The sequence below is a fragment of the Trachurus trachurus genome (assembly GCF_905171665.1).
Source record: "Trachurus trachurus genome assembly, chromosome: 3".
NCBI classification, from domain to species: domain Eukaryota; kingdom Metazoa; phylum Chordata; class Actinopteri; order Carangiformes; family Carangidae; genus Trachurus; species Trachurus trachurus.
The window spans coordinates 4,377,022-4,398,051 of record NC_139893.1 but is presented as its reverse complement, the minus strand read 5'-3'; the positions used below and the strand labels follow the sequence as shown (position 1 = coordinate 4,398,051).

General features: G+C 40.6%; 1 protein-coding gene across 6 annotated transcripts in view; it reads right to left on the bottom strand.

The window, feature by feature from the left end:
• The window catches only part of baz2ba (bromodomain adjacent to zinc finger domain, 2Ba), a 117,145-nt gene that overhangs the window by 8,071 nt on the left and 88,044 nt on the right, over nt 1–21,030 (bottom strand). For 4 of the 6 annotated variants that reach the window (XM_083994958.1, XM_083994956.1, XM_083994957.1 and 1 more), the window contains 14 exons: nt 19,621–19,665; nt 19,292–19,318; nt 15,387–15,452; nt 14,779–14,919; nt 13,592–13,846; nt 11,784–12,007; nt 10,518–10,592; nt 8,013–8,319; nt 7,249–7,393; nt 5,365–6,143; nt 3,580–3,832; nt 3,129–3,284; nt 1,974–2,134; nt 289–686 (listed from right to left, as the gene is read on the bottom strand). In XM_083994958.1, coding sequence (XP_083851084.1) covers nt 289–686; nt 1,974–2,134; nt 3,129–3,284; nt 3,580–3,832; nt 5,365–6,143; nt 7,249–7,393; nt 8,013–8,319; nt 10,518–10,592; nt 11,784–12,007; nt 13,592–13,846; nt 14,779–14,919; nt 15,387–15,452; nt 19,292–19,318; nt 19,621–19,665 — 3,032 coding nt within the window. The remainder of the gene's footprint in view (nt 1–288; nt 687–1,973; nt 2,135–3,128; nt 3,285–3,579; nt 3,833–5,364; nt 6,144–7,248; nt 7,394–8,012; nt 8,320–10,517; nt 10,593–11,783; nt 12,008–13,591; nt 13,847–14,778; nt 14,920–15,386; nt 15,453–19,291; nt 19,319–19,620; nt 19,666–21,030) is intronic. The other 2 variants (XM_083994960.1, XM_083994959.1) reach the window with 2 other exon arrangements.

Genomic DNA, 21,030 nt, shown 5'->3' with positions numbered 1-21,030 from the left:
ATGGCAATGGGCCAACTTGCCAAAATGTTGAACTATCCCTTTAAAAAAAAAAACTGCACAAGACCAAAAGAAACCAAAACCAAAAAAGATGCCACAAGCCACAATAAGACGCTGCTGGGGGAGCAGCAGAGACCCTCACACTGTGGGAGTATTATATTATGGGAAACAAGAAAAAAAAAAAAAAAAAAGCACACACAGAGAGAGGGGAGAGGGTCTTAGTGGGAGTGTGAGGTGGAGGGTGAGGGGGTGGGGGTGGGGGGGGGAGCTTTGGTTGGAGAAATGACCTACCCTTCCCTGTCAGCACTAGTGGATGGGGCGGGGGCAGGGACAGTGACCGTACCCACATTATCCAGCCTGATCTGAATGGTGGTACCTAAGGGGCTCCTCAGGTACCTTCTCTCGATGTTGCGCTCCAGATCGGCCAGACGTGTCACCGCTATGTCCAGCGGGTTGTCCGGGTGACGCATCACCCCGCCCTTCTCCCCCCGCTGCTGCTGCTGCTGCTCCTCGGGATGATCCCTCGAGTCCCGGGAGTCTCCTGCTGCTGCGTGTGACGACGCTGCTGCTGCTGCTGCTGATGATGATGACGCTGCTGCTGCTGAAGCTGCTGTGGACTTGGTGGGGGGCTTGTGCTCGTAGTACACCAGGTCCTCCCTCTCAGACTGAGGGTCCGGGTACGTCCAGCCCTGTGAGGAGGAAGCAGAGAGTTAGAGTCCGTTTTTTTTTTGTTACACGCACCTTTTACCCACATAGTATTTCTGTGTTTGATCTATCTATCTATCGTCTATCTATTGTTCTATCGTTCTATCTATCTATCTATCTCTCTATTAGGGCTGGGACGATATGCTTTTCGCCCGATTCGATTCTTCTACGATTTTTTGGATGGTGATTCGATTTAAATTGCGATTCTACGATATTGCCGATTCTCTCGATTTTTAGTCTGCATTTTTAACATTTATCTGCACACAAATACTGTAGAAGCCTATAAATTAACATACTCCATTATAAAGTGAACTTAAACCCTTTTCAAAACCTGTACTCTCTGTATGTAAAAAAGGCTAACAACACAACATTGCACAATATTAAAAAAAAAAAAAAAAAAAAATTAAAAATCGTCAAAAAGGATATTGCGATATTTATGTGAATCGATTTTTTCTCTATCTATCTATCTATCTATCTATCTATCTATCTATCTATCTATCTATCTATCTATCTATCTATCTATCTATCTATCTATCTATCTATCTATCTATCTATCTATCTATCTATCTATCTATCTATCTATCTATCTATCGACAATCACCTGAGAAGAGCATAGGAGTATGAAATACAATATAAAGCGCCTAACACTGATACCTTCAGTATAATTTAACTTAAACATAAACATTAAGTGTGTGATTTAAAGTTTTTCAGCACTAGGAATAAAACAGTTCACATGCTTCAACATGTTTCTTTAAAGGAGCTGTATGTACATCATAAGACTGTGGCCAACGTTTATGCAGTCAAATTCAAAATACTGCAGCGCGTTATTCCCCCTCCAGACCTCAAGGTTGCCAGATATTATTGACATATTGCCTGTGCAGATCCTGGTTTTGTTTCTGCTTTTGACAAGACGTTTCTGAGAGTCACAGCGAAGTCTTTTACTGTAATGTTTGGTAATGTCAGACAGTAATAATCCACAATGCTCGTTGTAGCTGCACTGACTTTGTGATTGGTAGATAGAGCGGTAAGTGGAGCAACAGGCAAAAAAAATACAAAATGAAAACATAAACATGATTTGTGTGCTGCAAATAATTATTATCTCAAATCAGTATTTCAAATTAACATGGTTCCTTAGTGTCCGGTGACATATTTGGTAATTTTTTTGATTAATTATCATACATTTCCTACATACAGCCACTTTAAATCGCAGAACATGTTCAGGTTGTGGCTGTGTATGTTGTGTATCTTGTATGTTGTGTGCTGTGTGTTACCTTGGCCTGCAGGCTGGCAGCAGTCACCTTCCTCTCCAGCTCCTCCACCTGCTGCAGCACAGCGATGTCCATCTCCATGGCCTGCTCCTCCACACACCAGCCGCGCACCGACTCCACGCTCACCTGGCTCTCCTCCAGCTCATGCAGCTCGATCATGGCCACTGGAGGGAAGGAAGGAAGGACGGACGGCACAACAACAGGTTCGAGTCAGCCATGAATACACACACACATACACACACACGTCATGTAGTTTGGTCATAAATAATGCAGAGTTGACAGTGTCTGTGTGTGTGCAGGGATCATCAAGGACGAGCTGCTACATCTGATGACAGCTCAGTGAATCCGGTCTGACAGACATTAGTTATCGCTCCATACACTAATACTATACATCCCCCGTCCCATTCATGCTTCTTTTCGACAGTTTAACACCTTTATTTTGTAAATTTAACCAGTTTGTTTCTGTGTTTATTCCTCTCTCTGCCCCTAAGTCTGATTTAAAGATGTGCAGTCTATGGCTCCAATTTATCTATGAAATTATCTCTTACATGCTTAGAAATTATGATAAATGTATCATAGAACAATGCAAAAACATGTTGTTTTTGTTTTTAAACCACACCCTCTATCTATCTATCTATCTATCTATCTATCTATCTATCTATCTATCTATCTATCTATCTATCTATCTATCTATCTATCTATCTATCTATCTATCTATCTCTATCTATCTATCTATCTATCTATCTATCTATCTATCTATCTATCTATCTATCTATCTATCTATCTATCTATCTATCTATCTATCTATCTATCTATCTATCTATCAGCAGAGGAGACAATCGGCCCAATACCGGAAACTTCTCACTATAGGCACTTGGTGGGGTCTGAAAAAGTCAAATGTCACAATGTAATAAACAATTTTCCAGGAGGTTTGACTTTTTTTTTTTTCTCATTTTCCATGCGTTTTTACATGACTGGAAAACTGGTCAACCATTTTCCAGGTTTTCCAGAACGTGTGTGGGAACCCTGAATCCGTGTGTCTCACTGTAAAAATATAATCTACTTTCTAAATGCTGTGAATCTTGCTAATGAATCCGAGGCTTTGTGCAGCGATCAGGAGCTCAGAGGAGGAGGAGGAGGAGGAGCTGGGACACTCACCGTCTCTGTGTTTGGTGCAGACCTGCGGGATGATCTCCATGTACTTCTGCACCTGCCTCTGGAGACCCTTCTCTCTGATGCCGCGGCTGTGCAGAGCGGTGACTAAAGCTCTCAGCTCGTCGATGTCAGACACCCGCCACCACCCTGTCAGCAGCTCTGAGATGCAAAAAAACAAAGAATAAAGCACAAAAAAAAACTGTTAAAACGTGAGCTCGGAGACACTGAACATACATCAGCGCTAGAAAAAAAAAAAAGGTGCTTCATTGAGCTCTGTTATACCCAGATGAAATTACGGCACAGCAGAGCAGAACGCTCCCTAATCCAATTATCTTGGATTATTCAGGCAAGTGAAATCTTTTTTTTCCAGCTAAACATTGAGGGTTGATCATGGTTTTAATTTCTCTCTCTCTCTCTGTGTTTGTTTTGTTTTGTGCGTTGACTTGACGCTCACCCTCCGGGATGGGCCGCGGCGCCGGGTGGTCGAGGGATTTGGGCATCTCCAAGGCGGGAGAGGGCATGGACGAGGATTTCTCGATGCGAGGCAACGGTGATTCGCTCTTGCTGGAGACGCTGGCGGCCGTGTTTCCCTCCAGAGAGTGACCCGGCACGGGGCTGGGGCTGCTGCACAGAGGCAGGCTGGGACTCATCAGGCCGCTGGGCCAGCTGGCGAACGACACTCCTAGCAATGAACCCACGGGCTTCACCTGGGGGAGGAGAGGAGGAGAGGAGGAGAGGAGGAGGAAAAACAAAAGGGTGAGGGAGGTGGAGGTGGAGGAGAGGAAACAGATCTGGTGTCCTCGACTAAAGATTCTCATAGTGTGGCTTAAAACAAACGATCAATTTTAAATGGATGGAGAAAGAAGATCCATCGACTCTTGTGTAATGTCTGATTTGTAAATCTTTATGTTGTTTGTTGTTTGAGTTTTCGTGCTCTTGTAAAAGAGGTTTTTTAAATCTTAATGAGTTTTACCTGGTTAAATAAAGGATAAACTACAAAAACTCAAAATCTTTCCAAGAATATTTGTCTTCTTTCTTGTCAAAATGTCTCATTTATAGTCAAAACTAATCTCTTTCCACTTAAAATAAGACTCATCACTTAAAAATGTACTTGTTCAGGGTTCCCACTCTTTTCTTGAAATCATTTTCCAGGACTTTTCCAGGACATTTTCAGCAGCTACAGTCTGACAGACTTGTTATTAAGGCCTTACACATCGCCCCGTCCCATTCATGCTTTGGAGAAGTTGTAGTTTGACAGTTGTACTTTATTTTGTACATTCAACCAGTTTGTTTCTATATTTATTTCATTTCTCTCACCCCCAGAAGTTTGATTTAAAGATGCGCAGCCTATGGCTCTAACTCATTTATGAAATAATATCTTACGTGCTCAGAAATTAAGACACATTTGTCATAGAACAATGCAAAAACATGTTGTTTTTGTTTTTAAACCGCACGTAAAGCAGCTGTCTTTTCTCGCTGGGCACATCTTTGGAAAATAAATCCTTACAGTATAGTGGGGTCTGAAGAAGTCAAATAGACAGAGCTCAGGTAGCTGATGTCACCACGTGATAAATAATTTTCCTGGACAACTCAAGCTTTTCCAGGACATTTTACCCTTTTTCTCAATTTCCATGATTGTGTTCTCCATGACTGGATAGTTGGTCAACTATTTTCCAGGTTTTCCAGGACATGTGGGAACCCTGCTAATCTAAAATTGTCTACTAATTTTTCCTATCTATTCAATAATATTTGTTTCTATCTGATGTCTTTTTGTATTGATTATGGCGCTGTGTTACATTTGTATTACTCAAAGCCACGAGGTGCGTTCTGTTCAGTTGCCGCTCCAAAACTGTGGAACGAGCTTCCCCTCCACATTAGACAGGCCTCCTCGATGTCCATTTTTAAAACTCGTCTTAAAACCCATTTTTATTCCTTGGCTTTCAACTCAGCATGAGACTCTACCTCTGTTTTAGTGTTTTATGGTCTGTTCTATTCATTGTTTTTATTGTTTTTTATTTTAACTGTTTTATTTAAATTCTAAATTGTTTTATTGCTTTTAAATTGTTTTAAAAGCAATAAACAATTATTATTTTATATTTATGCTTCTGCTAATTATTTTATTTCTATATGTTGCATTACGTACAGCACTTTGTTTCAGCTGTGGTTGTTTTAAAGGGCTCTATAAATAAAGTTGAGTTGAGTTGAGTTGAGTTGAGTTGTTAACTGCTATGAGCCTCACCTGCAGGGCGATGGGGTAGTTGAGGAGTCCGGCCGGGTGAAGGGGGCTGGCCGAGGCCGAGGCGGCGGCGGCGGCGGACGGCGTGAGCGGCAGAGCCGGGGACGGCGGCGGGGACCGGGGCCGGGCCGGCGTGGAGGACGCCTGCGGGGGCGGCGGCGGCGCTGCTCCCGGAGGCGTAGCGGCGGTGACGGAGGAGAGGTCACAGGGGTTGCGCGGCAGCAGACTGAACCAGTGGCCGCTCCGCTCCGTCAGCACGCGCAGCAGCTGGTCGTTGGCCTGGAAGGCGAGGTGCGGCGACGGCGGCGCCGGGGACGAGGTCGAGGTGGAGGTCGGGGTCGGGGGGGTGTTCCCCGTCAGGAAGGGGACGGACAGCGAGGTGGAGGCCGGAGGAGGGATGGCCGTAGTGTCGTTAGCGGTCGCCGTGGAGGCCGGGATCGTCGCTGCTGCTACTGTCGCTACTACCGGCTCGGAGGCGTCGAGGTCGCTGCCGTTCTGCCTCAGGTGCGGGGTCTCCTTGTCCTCCGCCTTCACAGTTTTTTCTTTGCCGGCGCACAGTTTGGACGCCTGGAAGAAGAGAGGCGGCTGCGGCGACGAGCTCCTCTTCTCCTCCAGCTCCTTCTCCTCCTCCTCTTTCTGCCGCTGCTGCTGCTGTTGATCCAAACCGTCCAGATCAGAGAGTTTCTCCTTCTCCAGCTCGATCTCCTGAGGCTCCTCTTTCACCTTCACCTCCTCGGCCGCTCGCCTCCTCCGCTGTCGCTCCTCCTCCAGCTCCTCGGCCGCTGCAGGGGAGACAGGAGAGATGTTGCAGCCATTTAAAGCATTTAAACCACAATGTTTTATTTGTTGCACACACATCAGTTACGTTTATATAATTTGACTTGGTAATTTATTTTGGAGAAATGTATTGCATCATTTGGATACACGTCAGAACAATGTCGGACCGGTGGAGAGACTGTGGTTGCATAAAGTTTTTGACCACAACTATTGTTTATGACTTTTAAAGGTACATTGTGTAGGAAGAAATCCTCCCATCTAGCGTTGTGGTTGTAGATCGCAAGCAACTCAATTGTATTTTTCATGCTGCATTCACGCGAAATTGGGCAGATGGCAGACGGACGACAGCACGACTGCACGTAACGGCATAAACAAGCCTCTATGTAAACAAGTGGTCCGTCGGCACGAGGCAAAACAATACACGTGACAATATGTTGTCATGGCGATGTGGTATTGTTTACCTCGTTACCACGTTTTACCGTCTTTCTCTGGACTTCTGTGACTAAAATGACATCTGGTTTGTTAGCGACGGCCGTCTGCCCGACTGCAGGTGAATTACTGGTTAATGAAAAACAGAGTTTTGAACGAAATAATAGATTTTCGTGAATAGATGACAGAAGAAGTTACACAATATCCCTTTAAGTTACTAAGTTTGTTGATTTGATGTTTTTTTCCGTTATTTTTGGGGAATTTATTATCAATATGAAATCACATTTTTCTATGTTTTTTACCTGCTTTGGAAAATAAAGTCAAAAGAAGTACCACGCGGTGGCTTTTGTGTTGGAGGTGCATTTAAACGCCACAGACTGAGAAAAAGAGAAACGTTGAATTGATGTATCTGAAAGTGTCTCTGCTGCTGATTATTACTCTACACTTGCTTCTGGGAGATAAGTGGAGTTGTGTGGTAGATTATTAGTTTACAGATGCAATCTCAAATTAGTTTTAGAGAATTAAGATAAAGCAAAAAAAAACATCATCAGCGTATTTCAAAGTGGCAACAAAACAGCTGAACTTGCAGCTATAAACACGTATTTACATTTGTTTCTCGTGTGCATGAAGCATCATCTTCATATAATAAAAAATGAGTTGTGCACTGAGCTGTATAAATACCTTCTCCGCTCTCCATGGCTTCGATGAAGACCCCCCCACAGTGGGGAAGGACCCAGTACCGGCGGCGGTACCGGTCCTGACCGTACGTCATGGAGCGCAGCGAGTGAGAGATCTCAAACAGCTTCTTCCTGGTCTGGTGATGTTGCTGCAAAAAGAAAAACACACACACACACACATAAACATGCTGTGACTTCTATATATTATATTATTTATTTATGTACTGTATGTATTTATAGACCTTCAGGAAAACAAAAGACACCGACTAATGTCCTTCAGTAATCACCGTGATGTATTGAGCGTTACATTCTATGCTAATGAGGTAATTTATTAAGCTAATTAATGCCTTCATTAGCAAACAGCCTCATGTAAGTCGACATGTTCATGAAATGTACAAAACACACGGTTGGTTTTAATAAACAGCATTAAAAGAGGTTGTAGCTATTTTAAGGGAATTTGTTTCATATTTTTTTTAAATAATTAAACATCTTCCCCCCAAAAAAAAAAAAAAAATAAAAAGACTTGATGGTGACAAACATCCCAGAATAACCATGAGCAATGAATGATGATGGCTGTGAAGTGGTTTATCTCTTCACAGTTCCTTCTCCTCCCATGAGACTTTTTTTAATTGCAGCGTGTTGTGTTTTTAATCCCACGTTATCAGCGTCGCCCGAGCACGCGTTCATTATCTGATGCCTCATATTTATTAACGTCACATAATAAAAAATAAAAATAAATAAAAATTAAAAAAAGCTGAATGCTCGAACCTTGGCCATCTTCTCGATCTGCTTCTCCAGCTCCTCCACGCTGGTGGCCTGGTCCACGTCGTCCTCGTCGTACGTCGTCTCGGCCTTCTTCACCTTCTTCAGCAGCAGCAGCTCCTCCTCCTCCTCTTCGTCGTCGTCGTCCGCCTGGTCGTCGCTGTCCTCGTCCTCGTCCTCCTCGTCCTCGCTGTCCGCTCCCAGTTTCCTCTTGCGTTTGGCGGCAGACGACGGCGTGCCGACGGACTGGCTCTCCTCCACGCCCATGCTGGCCTCCCTCCTCCCGGTGCGTTTGGCATAAATGATCCTGAGCCTGCACCAACACAGGTTCAGCCAAGTCATATTATTATTATCATTATTATTATTATTACAGTTTTTCTCGATTGCTAAGACACATTTCTCCAAAGCTGCTCTCCTTTTCTCTAAACTGTGAACACAAACCCCAATTTTCAAGCTATACATTCACAAAACCTCAGACTCTTCTTGCAAAACCAAACTTTCACCTCAAAGGCAAGGCAAGGCAAGGCAAGGCATCTTTATTTATATAGCGCATTTCATACCAAGGCAACTCAATGTGCTTTACATAAAGACAAAACATTAAAAAAGAAGAAAAAAAAGAAGCATAAGACAGAATAAAAACAAACAAAACACTAAAAACAGAGTTAAAATCAAGAGCAAATAAAAGTAAAATAAAATAAAATAGATAAAGTTTTAAGTTCTCAGCTATAAGCACGTGAAAAGAGAAATGTTTTTCAAATGTTTTTCAAAGCAGTTCAATCTGTGCTCAAAACTGAACTATGTTGTCAAATCGTGCCCTGACTGAGTCAATCAAAATTCAAAACACTACTGAGCAGTCACTAAACACTACATGGACAAATAGAAAACACAATGCTCAGGACATGAAGCTGTAGAAATAAATGATTATTGTTCACTGTAGGCTAAATGCATGTTGCAAAACAAAACACCTGTGCATTTACAGTTTTTCTCGATTGCTAAGACACATTTCTCGAAAGCTGCTTCCCCTTTTCTCTAAACTGTGAACACAAACCCCAATTTTCAAGCTACATTCACAAAACCTCAGACTCTTCTTGCAAAACCAAACTTTCACCTCAAAACAGTTCAATCCGGTGCCCAAAACTGAACAATGTTGTCAAATCGTCAATCAAAATTAAAAACACTACTGAGCAGTCACTAAACACTACCTAGACAAATAGAAAACACAATGCTCAGGACATGTGGCTGTAGAAATAAATGATTATTGTTCACTGTAGGCTAAATGCATGTTGCAAAATAAAAAAACCTGTGCATTTACAGTTTTTCTCGATTGCTAAGACACATTTCTCGAAAGCTGCTCTTCCTTTTTCTCTAAACTGTGAACACAAACCCCAATTTTCAAGCTGCATTCACAAAACCTCAGACTCTTCTTCTTGCAAAACCAAACTTTCACCTCAAAACAGTTTTTAATCTGGTGCTCAAAACTGAACTATGTTGTCAAATCGTGCCCTGAGTCAATCAAAATTACTGTAAAACCACTACTGAGCAGTCACTAAACACTACATAGAAAAATAGAAAACACAATGCTCAGGACATGAAGCTGTAGAAATAAATGATTATTGTTCACTGTAGCTAAATGCATGTTGCAAAACAAAAAACCTGTGCATTTACAGTTTTTCTCGATTGCTAAGACACATTTCTCGAAAGCTGCTCTTCCTTTTCTCTAAACTGTGAACACAAACCCCAATTTTCAAGCTACATTCACAAAACCTCAGACTCTTCTTGCAAAACCAAACTTTCACCTCAAAACAGTTAAATCTATGTGCTCAAAACTGAACTGTGTTGTCAAATCGTGCCCTGACTGAGTCAATCAAAATTAAAAACATTACTGAGCAGTCACTAAACACTACATTGTTGTTCACTGTAGCTAAATGCACGTTGTAAAACAAAAAACCTGTGCATTTACTGTAGCACTTCTCTCCTTCCCTTTCTTTCACCCTCCTCCCTCCCTCCCCACATCCATTTCATCCCCTTTTCCTTCCTTCTTCTTTTTTCTTCCCAGTTCATCCCTCCCTCATCCTCTCTTCCTTCACCCTGTCGTCTCTCATCTTCTCCTCTTCCTCTCCCTCCATAAATGCATGTTGCAAAACAAAAAATCTGTGCATTTAGCACTTGTGCATAGTACTGTAAAAAAAAAAGTACAAAAAACAGAACTCCTGTGCATTTTACACGTAGCACTTGTACAGTACAAAAACAAACAGAAATCTTGTGCATTTAGCACTTGTAAACAGTAAGCCTACGTAAAAATAAAGTACAAAAATATAGAAATGAAAAGTGCATAACTCAGCCACAGCATCAAACAGGTGAAAAGTGCTGATGGTTTTGCCAAAAGAGCGACTGGTTCAATCAGTGGGTTCAGGCAACTGAGCATTTGGTTCAGACAACAGGGTTTAGTGTTTTAGCAATTGAGAAAAACTGTATTATTATTATTATCATTAGGGATTAAAGAGAACTCACTTCTTCAGTTTTCCCTCCATAATGATCTTGTCCTTCCTCATGTTCGCCATCTGATCGAGGCCTTTGTCGATCTCACTGTGAGAAAGAGAGAGACAGAAGCAAAACAAATCAGTTACAGTCGAGCCTGTGAATCATCCACGCTTTTGTTTTTTTCTTTCTCAGAAAATAATAACAAATATATTTAATAATAAAAGATAAAAGCTCAGGGCGGCTGGCAGCGATCTGCAGCCCCAGTAAAAAGCTTAATAAGCCGGTATCCCAGTGCACAAATTAATACTTGCATAATTTCCTTACAATCAAAAGGACTCGACTGCCAATTACTGCTCCCTATGGAAGCTTTATTAAACCGTTTCCTACCGCATCAATAAAACATACCATTATTGGCTAATGAATAAGTGAATGGGTGTTAACTAACACATCAGCACATACAGTCTAGAGCACGAGAGATAGAGTTGTTTTTAGCAGCATGTTTTAATTCTACTTTTAGTCTTTAGTCTTTGTGTCAAACTGTCATTTTAGTTTTTATTAGAAAATTAGTCACATTCATGCTCTTTTTTGTCTAGTCACGTTTCAGTCGACTAAAAGTCTGAACATTTTAGTCAGAATAATAATAGGGAATAATAATAGGATAATAATTCATGACTATTTTTCTCTAGTTTTATTCAACGGAAACTTTTAGTCAATGATTTTAATCTCTTTCTAGAGATGTAATTCTATTTAACCCAGCCAATATAGTATAATTACCTAGTATAGTAACTTAAGGCAAAACCAAATGTTTCTTTTAGTCAAACCCATTTCACAATTCAAACATGGTTATCTTATTGTTACCTTATATATTTGAGTAAGCATCCATTCCAGCATTACACATGCTTGCTAGTCACACACACACACATGCACGCACACATTTGTGGTTGAGGAAGTGACGTTGCTTCCTAGGAAACAGTAATACTACAAAATAATTATAATGCGACCAAACATTATAACGTTATTTCTTCTCGTCTCGTCTCGTTTTTATTTTGTAAACCACATTTAGTCTTGTTTTTTATTTGTTTTTATTCATCATTTCATTATAGTCATCGTCACATGACCACCAATTACGTTGCGTCTCGTCTTGTTTTTGTCACGTGATAAAGATTTGTTGACGATATTTCGTCATAATTGCAACACTAATGAGAGATGAAAATATATTAATGCTGGAGTTTAAACGACTAGGTGTTGTATTTGTGTCCGTTCAGAAGCAGAGAAGTCACATGCTGCTTCACCCACCTGATGACGGCCTTGCTGCAGGCCAGCTCGTTGGCCAGGAAGCCCAGGATGGAGGCCTTCTGGGTGGGCGTGTGGGCCTGGAAGGCCTTGGTCTTCAGGCTGAGGGCCAGAGGAGCCAGGTCCGTGTTGGCACAGTGAGCTCCCATGTACATCTGCAGCACCTCGGACACGTTGTCCCGGTTGATGCCCACGTTGGTCAGGTGGTCGCCCAGCATGGTCTTAGTCTGAGAGAGCAGGAGGGAGCAAAACTGATGAGTAGAAGTTGATATTTTGAAATTACCTGCAATATAATGTACATGTAAAATTAAATATTAACCATTAGAGGAAAAACTATTACTAGATTAAATCAAAATGGAAAAAAAAATCAGATGCACAGTCCGACAGAAACATTAGCAATAAAAAAAAGCACTTAAATTGACGTCAAAATATCAAATCTAAAAGTCCTGAATGGTCCCTAGTGGATTCAATGAGTGAGATCTACATATAACATGTGGTTTGGTATTTTAAATTCAATGAACATTATATTTGCTGAGTTTATCACATTTGCACCAGCCACTCTTTTTTTATTTCACTCCACTACCTCTTTGCTGCATCATTTATTATTGTGTATTTTACCTTTTTCTGCACATTTATTCATATTCATGCCCTCCCACACTGTGCAATATCTCTGAACAAGCAACAAGTACATGTTTTTTCTCTTCTTAAGTAATTATCGTACAAAACAGGACATGTTTTGTTACATATCTTTGAACATATGGATGTTTACTTCTCTGCTGCTGTAACAAGTGAATTTCCCACAAGTGTAAAGTCTTACGTCTTAATAAACTGAATGAATCAAACTGTCATTTCTCCATCCACACTGTGCATTATCTCTGAACAAGCAACTTTGTACATCATTTTTTTCTTCTTAAATACAAAACAGGACATATTTTGTTACATATAAAGTGTCTTTTACTATTTTCATTCCTAACTTTTGCTTGTCGTTAACTTCTCTGCTGCTGTAACAAGTGAATTTCCCATAAGTTGGATCAATTAGAAAAAAAAGTCTTATGTCTTAAAGGGATAGTTCACCCAAAATTGAAATTTCATCTCATTCATTCTCATTATCTACTCCCCCTCATGTGGACTAAGGGCTGGGAGAAGTTTCAGAGTCCTCCGTGGCTTCTCTGAGTTACAGGGGGTCTCGGCGTAGCAGTGCATGTCCATATAACGGTTGCAAATGGATACCAACTGTCTTCGTAACAAAAAGACACACCAAAAAACATCCAAATACCTCCATGCTGCTCGTATGTAATGTCCCTCTTGTATTGAAGCCCCAAAATGCGAAATTGTCCTGAAAAAAATTTAATAAGTCGATATTTTAAGCTTGCTTTGTAGCGGAAGCTTCTCGAAGCTCCTCTTCCTGGTTCATCCAAATTTGATGAACCCGGGAAGAGGAGCTTCCGCTGCAAACAAGCTTGAAATATAGACTTTTTTTTTCGGGACAATTTTGCATTTCGGGGCTTCAATACAAGACGGACATTACATACGAGCAGCATGGAGGTATTTGGATGTTTTTTGGTGTGTCTTTTTGTTACGAAGACAGTTGGTATCCATTTGCAACCGTTATATGGACATGCACTGCTACGCCGAGACCCCCTGTAACTCAGAGAAGCCACGGAGGACTCTGAAACTTCTCCCAGCCCTTAGTCCACATGAGGGGGAGTAGATAATGAGTGAAATTTCAATTTTGGGTGAACTATCCCTTTAATAAAGTGAATAAACCTGTAACAATGCTAAATTTAACACTATAATAACTACTAGCGCACCTTCTGTCCCGGCGGTAGCCCCGGATCGCAGACGGCCAGCGACAGCAGCTTGACCAGGAGGTCCTGGACGTGGCCCATGCTGTCGCCCACGTTGAGCAGCCCCTCCTGCAGCATCCCCAGCGTGGGCACGTCGGCGCTCAGGTCCAGACCCAGCACCTTCCCGAAGCCTCGCAGGAACTGCATCAGCATCAGGCAGTCGGACACGGCGCATCCCGGCAGGATGAGCCCGGGAATCCTGGAGAACTCAGGCAGCGGCTGCACACACACACACACACACACACACACACACACACACACACACACACACACACACACACACACACACACACAGAGAGGAACGTTATTAATCAAATTTAATGTGCACAACATAAAATGATGATCTGAACACCTGAGGTGAATGTGAGAAAAGCTGTTGTTATATCACACATCTGTTGACTCTTATCAGGATGGTGCTTTTTTTCCCTACATTTATAGCAACAACTGCTCATTTCCTCTGTGCACTGTAAAAACTCAAAATCCTTCCAAGAATATTAGTCTTATATCTTGAAATGTCTCATTTCTAATCAAAACTAAACTCTTTCCACTTAAAATAAGATTCATCATCTAAAACTGTACTTGTTTTTAGATAATTTTCATTTGTTTCAAACAAATTTTCACTTGAAATAAGTAGAAAAATCTGCCAGTTTGTGCTTGTAATAAGACATAAAAACTTGCTTGACTATTATTACTATTTTTCTACCTATTTCAAGTGAAAATGTGCTTGAAAGAAGTAAAAATTGTCTAAAAACAAGCTACTTTTTAATGTAATGAGTCTTATTTTAAGTAGAATGAGATTTGTTTTGACTAGAAATGACATTTTGACTAGAAATAAGACAAATATTCTTTGGATTTTGAGTTTTTGCAGTGTGGTTGCAGTGCTTGGCTTTAACCACTTGGGGGCGGACACCACCACACATAAAAACACTAAGTACCATGTACTCTTATTGCAAGTAATGACCCTCAAGAAATAATAATAATAATCATAGTAATAATAATAATAAAGGTATTTTATGATGGTGCCAACCTGCTGCCTTAAATCCACCTCAATTAAATGAATTTAAAATGCCAAATAATCAACTTTCCATTACATTATGAGTCATTAAGTGTTTTTTTTTCACACAAAGCTGTGACTGGTTGGTCTTTGCTACCTTGTGATCAGACAGACACATGTCTTCATTTGGCTTCTTCAGTTCCCTCGCTATCTCCAGCTCCAGCCTCCGTTGCTCCAGTTTACGCTCTTTGTTCAGGCGCTTCTCATCCCTTTTCTCCTGCCGCAAGCGCTCGCGCTCCTAGAGAGTCCACACACACGCACACACACACAGACACACACAAAAAAAATAATAAATAAAAATTCATGGGAGCATTAGGGGAAGCAAAGTGTGGTGTGTGAATGTGTGCGAGTGTGTGTGTGTAACAGACAAGAAGAAGGTTTACTTGACTTTGCTGAGCAGTATTAGAATTCAGCCTAATGCTGCTGTGCATTCAAAGGAAAAGTGCTTGAGGGGCCAGAATCTTTTGACTTGGTAAGTGTGTAGAAAAAAAAATGAATGAATGGAAGGAGAGAGAGGGAAAGAGAGGGAGAGAGATAGAGAGAACGCACAAAAAAAAAGGAAGAGGAAGGAAGCGAGAATCCATCCAAGGAATAATGACTGAGGCTCTTTTCACAGGACTGGACCGGACGCTCTGTGCATTTTATTTATTTCTCTTCTGTGTGCATATGGACGACTGAACTGTGCTGTGCTGTTCTATACTTTACCTCTGCTTTCTTGCGAGCCTCCACGGCCTTCATCAGCATCACATGTTGCCTCCTCCTCTCCCTCTCCTAGAGCGGTCGGAAAAAAACAACAACAACACGGGCACATTAACAAGCACAGACACACACACATGCACCACATACAGTACACACATACAATGAGCACACACATACACACACACATATATAGATATATATATATAGTCCTCTCAAGGTCGACGACTAGATTTAGTGTGCATTATTACTGTAATGTAAAAGTTTTTTTTTTTGTGATGCACTTAAAAAATTCAATAGAGGCACCAATACTGGAACGAACACACACAACGATGCTTCACATGTATGCAACTTGCACGTTTTTCACATGTGTGGTGGTGGTGGGTGGTGGAAGCATTAAGTGAGGAGTAACAGTAACAGTAACAGTAACAATAAGTACGAGGAGGAGGAGGAGGATGACAACCAAAAAAAGCAAACACAGAGATGCGATATATATATATATATAAAAGTAGATGTAGTGATGACAGGCTCAAAAAGGAGAAGCAGCTGGAGTCGGTGACGACGGCGCCTCTACGCTAAAGCTGACACAACAAAAGCAACAAAACGCCGGTTTGCCAGAAAAATCTTCTGACGTGCCACATTGGCCCCTTTTTCTTTTCTTTCTTTTTTAATGGATTTATTTAGTTTTTACGATCAAAGTCATTAAAATTCAATTACGGGAATCAATGCTAATGTTGGTTTGACGCATCACTCTGATAATAATATTTGTTTTATATTAAAAAAAAGGGGGGGTGGAGGAGGGGGAGCTGGGGGGACGAAGGGGGGGTGCAGACGGATGGACGGATGGACGACAAAAAAGGGAAGAGGAAGCTTTTTGGTGCTTTTTTTTATATGTTTCATTTATGTCTGCCTGATTTGTTCACACAAAGATGAAGTCATTGGTTTTAGTTTAGAATAAAGATAATAAATGTTTCCTGGCTTTACTTCACTTACACACTGCAAAAACTCAAAATCTTTCCAAGAATATTTGTCTTATTTCTTGTCAAAATGTCTCATTTCTAGTCAAAACTAATCTCTTTCCACTTAAAATAAGGCTCATCACCTAAAAATTAACTTATTTTTAGATCATTTTTACATGTTTCAAACAAATTTTCACTTGAAATAAGTAGAAAAATCTGCCAGTGAAAGCAAGTTTTTTGTGCTTGTAATAAGATAGACAAAGTTGCTCCACTATCAGATTTTTCTACTTATTTCAAGTGAAAATCTGCTTGAAAGAAGTAAAAAGTGTCTAAAAACAAGCTACTTTTTAATGTGATATGTTTTATTTTAAGTATAATCAGATTTGTTTTGACTAGAAATGACATTTTGACTAGAAATAAGACAAATATTCTTGGTAAGATTTTGAGTTTTTGCATTCTCAACCTTGTTGTCACACCATGAGTACAACAACCCTCACTCATATAAAACGTTTATTATGAAATGTAAATCATTTTAATTTCTCTTTTAAAGTTGTACAAATACATTTTTTTACTCTTATAGTGTGTTGTATTCTACATTTTTGTTCTTTTGAACTCAAATTAAACACAAGAATCTGTCTGCCTTCACAATAAAATAAGCTAATAATCAACCTGCCTTTGTTGTATTAAACTCTTATAACATGAATAACTCTATATAGTTTTCACTGAGTTTTCAGACGGACGGATGGACGGATGGACGGACGGACGACACAAAAAGGGAGGAGGAAGGAGGCGCTGGTGGTTAAAGAGGAGCTCCAACAAACAGAGCAGTTCCACTCCAGTGCTTTTGGCAGCTTTAAGTATTAGCGCAGTGTGTCGCTGCTGAGGATGAGACGTCTGCGTTACACAGTCGAACTGCAAAAGGGCACAGGAACCACCGGCGACTGACTATCATTTCATTTCATCTCTTTAGGTTTTCCCTCCGCTCCTCCGCCGTATCAGCCTGTCACTCCCTCTGTGATCCGCCAGAAAAGACACAATTGCCACTATTAGGTTCCTTCTTCTTCTTTTTTCTTTTTTTTTATTATTATTGTGCCAAGGACGTTTTCCAGTGACTGAAATGGGGCCGGCTGTTTTCTTTTTTTGTCATTGTGATCAACAAAAAACAGGCTGGATGCCAAACACTCTCACTGCTGCTGCTGCTGCTAAAATATTTCTGTGTTCTTATTGGTTTGATTTATCTACAAATGGAGTAAAAAAAAAGAAAAACTTCAAAAAGGGGATGAGTTCAAAAAGGACACGGAGCCGGTGGCATTCAGCTTTTTCTAGCTTTTCCTATTCATCCAAAAAAAAAAATACTGACTATGTTAAAGGTTATTATGATAAGAGACTACAATACAACTGCACATGACAAACTTAAATACCAGGATTAATACCCCCCGTCCTCTTAGAGTCCACTGTGTATAATATATAGTATATAGTTTATATATATATAGGCAGACCTTTACATTGAGCTGCTACTGTGTGTATGAGTGAGAAGAGCTACAAGCAAGACAGCCAGGCCAGAATAATAAAAAAAAACTACACAGAACCATATTTGTCCTCATGGTGGAACTGATTATGCTCTTCTTGTTCGAGTCTATGAGGTTTAGTTTCACCAAACTTGGCAGAAAGAGAGAGAGGGAGAGGAGGAGGAGTGGGGGGGGGGGGTTTGGGGGTAAAAATCTTCCTGTAAAATACCTCCACCATAAAAACAAAATGATTCTCAGTAGCTGGTTTTCATGTCATTTGTGCAAGTAGTACACACACTGCAAAAACACAAAATCTTACCGAGAATATTTGTCTTATTTCTAAGTCAAAATGTCATTTCTAGTCAAAACAAATCTCATTATACCTAAAATAGGACTCGTCACATTAAAAAGTAGCTTGTTTTAGACACTTTTTTGCTTCTTTCAAGCAGATTCTCACTTGGAATAAGTAGAAAAATCTGATAGTGGAGCAAACTTGCTTTGACTGGCAGATTTTTCTACTTATTTCAAGTGAAAATGATCTAAAAACAAGTTCAGTTTTAGGTGATGAGTCTTATTTTAAGTGGAAAGAGTTTAGTTTTGACTAGAAACGAGACATTTTTTTACAAGAAAAGGGACAAATATTCTTGGAAAGGTTTTGAGTTTTTGCAGTGCAGAGAACAAGTGAATGGCAGACGACAGAGAGGCTGCTGGGATGGCGGGCGGGCGGATGGCAGGCGGATGGCGGGCGGATGGTGGGCCAGGTGTAGGGAGGGGGAGTGGGGGGGTGTCGGGGGTAGGTGTGGTGGGTGTTGGGGCAGGTTAAAGTCCAGCAACTCTGTGGACTGCAGAGTAAAAAAAAACAAAAAAAAACAGATGCAACGAACGAACGAACGAACGGACGGACAAAATCGTCAAAGCAGGCGGCGGCTGCGGCGTTGTTGTTGTCGTTGACTCCCCCAATACAACAGTTTAGATGATGTATGTGATGGATATGTTGGGGGGGAAAGGGGCGAAAGGGGAAGGGGGAAGGGGAGGGGCAATAAAAAAAGAAAAAAAAAAAGAAGAGAAACTCCTCGAGTGCACTTTTAGACGAGTGTGAGTGTGGATTGGCGAGCGATTCTCTTTTGCAATGCATTCTGAGTAGAGGGGGAGGATGGGAGGGGGTTGGGGGGCCGGGGGAGGGGGGGAGAAGCTGCCTGGCCACCGTGACAGGGTCAGTTGTCCCTCAGGACGAGCAGATGGAGGCAGCATACTGACTCTTTTTCTTTTTTTTTATTATCTTTTTTCTTTTTTTTTGTATCTCTTTTGTTGGTTTTGCTGGAAAGCCATGCAGAAGAATGTAGTATGACAGCAGCCAGTGCTACACTTAATGCATTGCTATGACAACCATAACACAACCAGTTACACGATGCAGGTGTTAGATGTACAAAAATAAACATACCCATACCATATCTAGTCTATGCCTCTCCAACTCCTGGCAGAGAAGAGTTGGCAAAATATTAAGGAGCAGAAGTGATAGTGATTTTCCAACACCAAAAAAAAAATCATCGGCTCAAATAAATAGACGTTTGGTCATTATTATTATTAAATATATAAATATAAATATAAAATATATAGATATAGATAAATAAAAGTCACACATGCCACAGAAACACACACACACGCGCACACACACGCACGCACACACTAGTTCTTACTGAGGTTTTGAGATAATTTCTTTTTAATTTGTTTTAAAGAGGCCAAAGGAAAAGGAAAAAAGTGGTGGTGAGTTCCTACCTGGTGTTTGAGGATTTCCGCCTGTTGTCGCCTCAACTCTTTCTCCTTCAGGGCAAAAAAATAGAGAAGAAGAAGATGATGAGATGATGAGATGAGATGATGAGGCGGGAAAAAAAAAAAATCAATAATCCTCCATAGTGCCAATATCGTCATAAAATGAACCACACTGATGCAATTTCAGCTAATTTCAACAGAAAAAAAAGGTGTTGACGGCTCTAATTCTATTACCAGCTGCTTCTTTAAGTGGAAAAAAACTCGTGTTAATATGTATATTTATTACAAACTACAAAGCCTTGTTTACCCACCATTGGTTTTTATATGTTTAGTTTAGTTTAGGTCGGCCTAAAGATGAAATCATTGGTTTGTTTTAATTTAGAATAATGATAATAAATGGTTTAAATGGTTCCCTTATCAGTGGTTCCCAACCTGAGCCTTGTTGTTCACTCACTCATATAAAATGTTTATTATGAAATGCAAATCATTTTAATTTCTCTCTTAAAGTTGTACAAATACATTTTTACTTTTATAGTGTGTTGTATTTTTACATTTTTTGCTCTTCTGAACTCAAATTAAACATAAAAACGAATAAGAATCCATCTGCCTTCATAATAAAATAAGCTACTAATCAACCTGCCTTTGTTCTATTAAACTCTTATAACATTAATAACTTTTGTAACGGGACTGAGGCTGCGTTGGATCTGCAGACGTACAAGTGAATCCTACAAAATACAGTTTTCACTGAACTTCTGTTTGCTGGTGGACTGAACTCTGAATCCTGAACCTTCTCCTGAGTCTGGAGCAACAGTAACTTGGACGTTTGATCCATTTATCTGTGTTTTCTTGCAGCTTTCGCCCTAAACTTGGCTGTTTTTGGTGTTTTGGCCTCTTCACAGACTCGTGCCACAGGTTATTGTCTCCTGGGGGGGAACTAGTTGTGGTGCACACAAATACTGTTTCAATAATGAACTTATGAAATGACCGGGAAATATTTACTTATCATAAATATTTCCACTTACATACCCCCTGTAATGTGCCCGATTAACCCCTAGAGGTACGTTTCCCCCTGGGTGGGAATCACTGCCTTATATTTACAAGTAGCTACGCTTCTCCTGGAAAAACTCAAGTATAATCTCCGACCACAGGACTTCTTCTGAATGTTATCTGTTCCCAAGCTCAGAACGGAGCAGGGAAAAAGGTTTTGTTTTTTTAAATATGCTGATCCTGCTGCTTGGAATAATGTGTAAAAAGGACTTGGGAACGAAGGAGCTCATCTCTCCTCACGTCTTTATAGACTTTCTAAATGAGTGGTCCAAAGGTAAATCAGGATGCAGATGCTTTGTGTAGATTATGCTTTTTAGCACCTTTTAATCATTGATGGTGTTTAGTTTTATTGTGTTTTATGTGGATGTT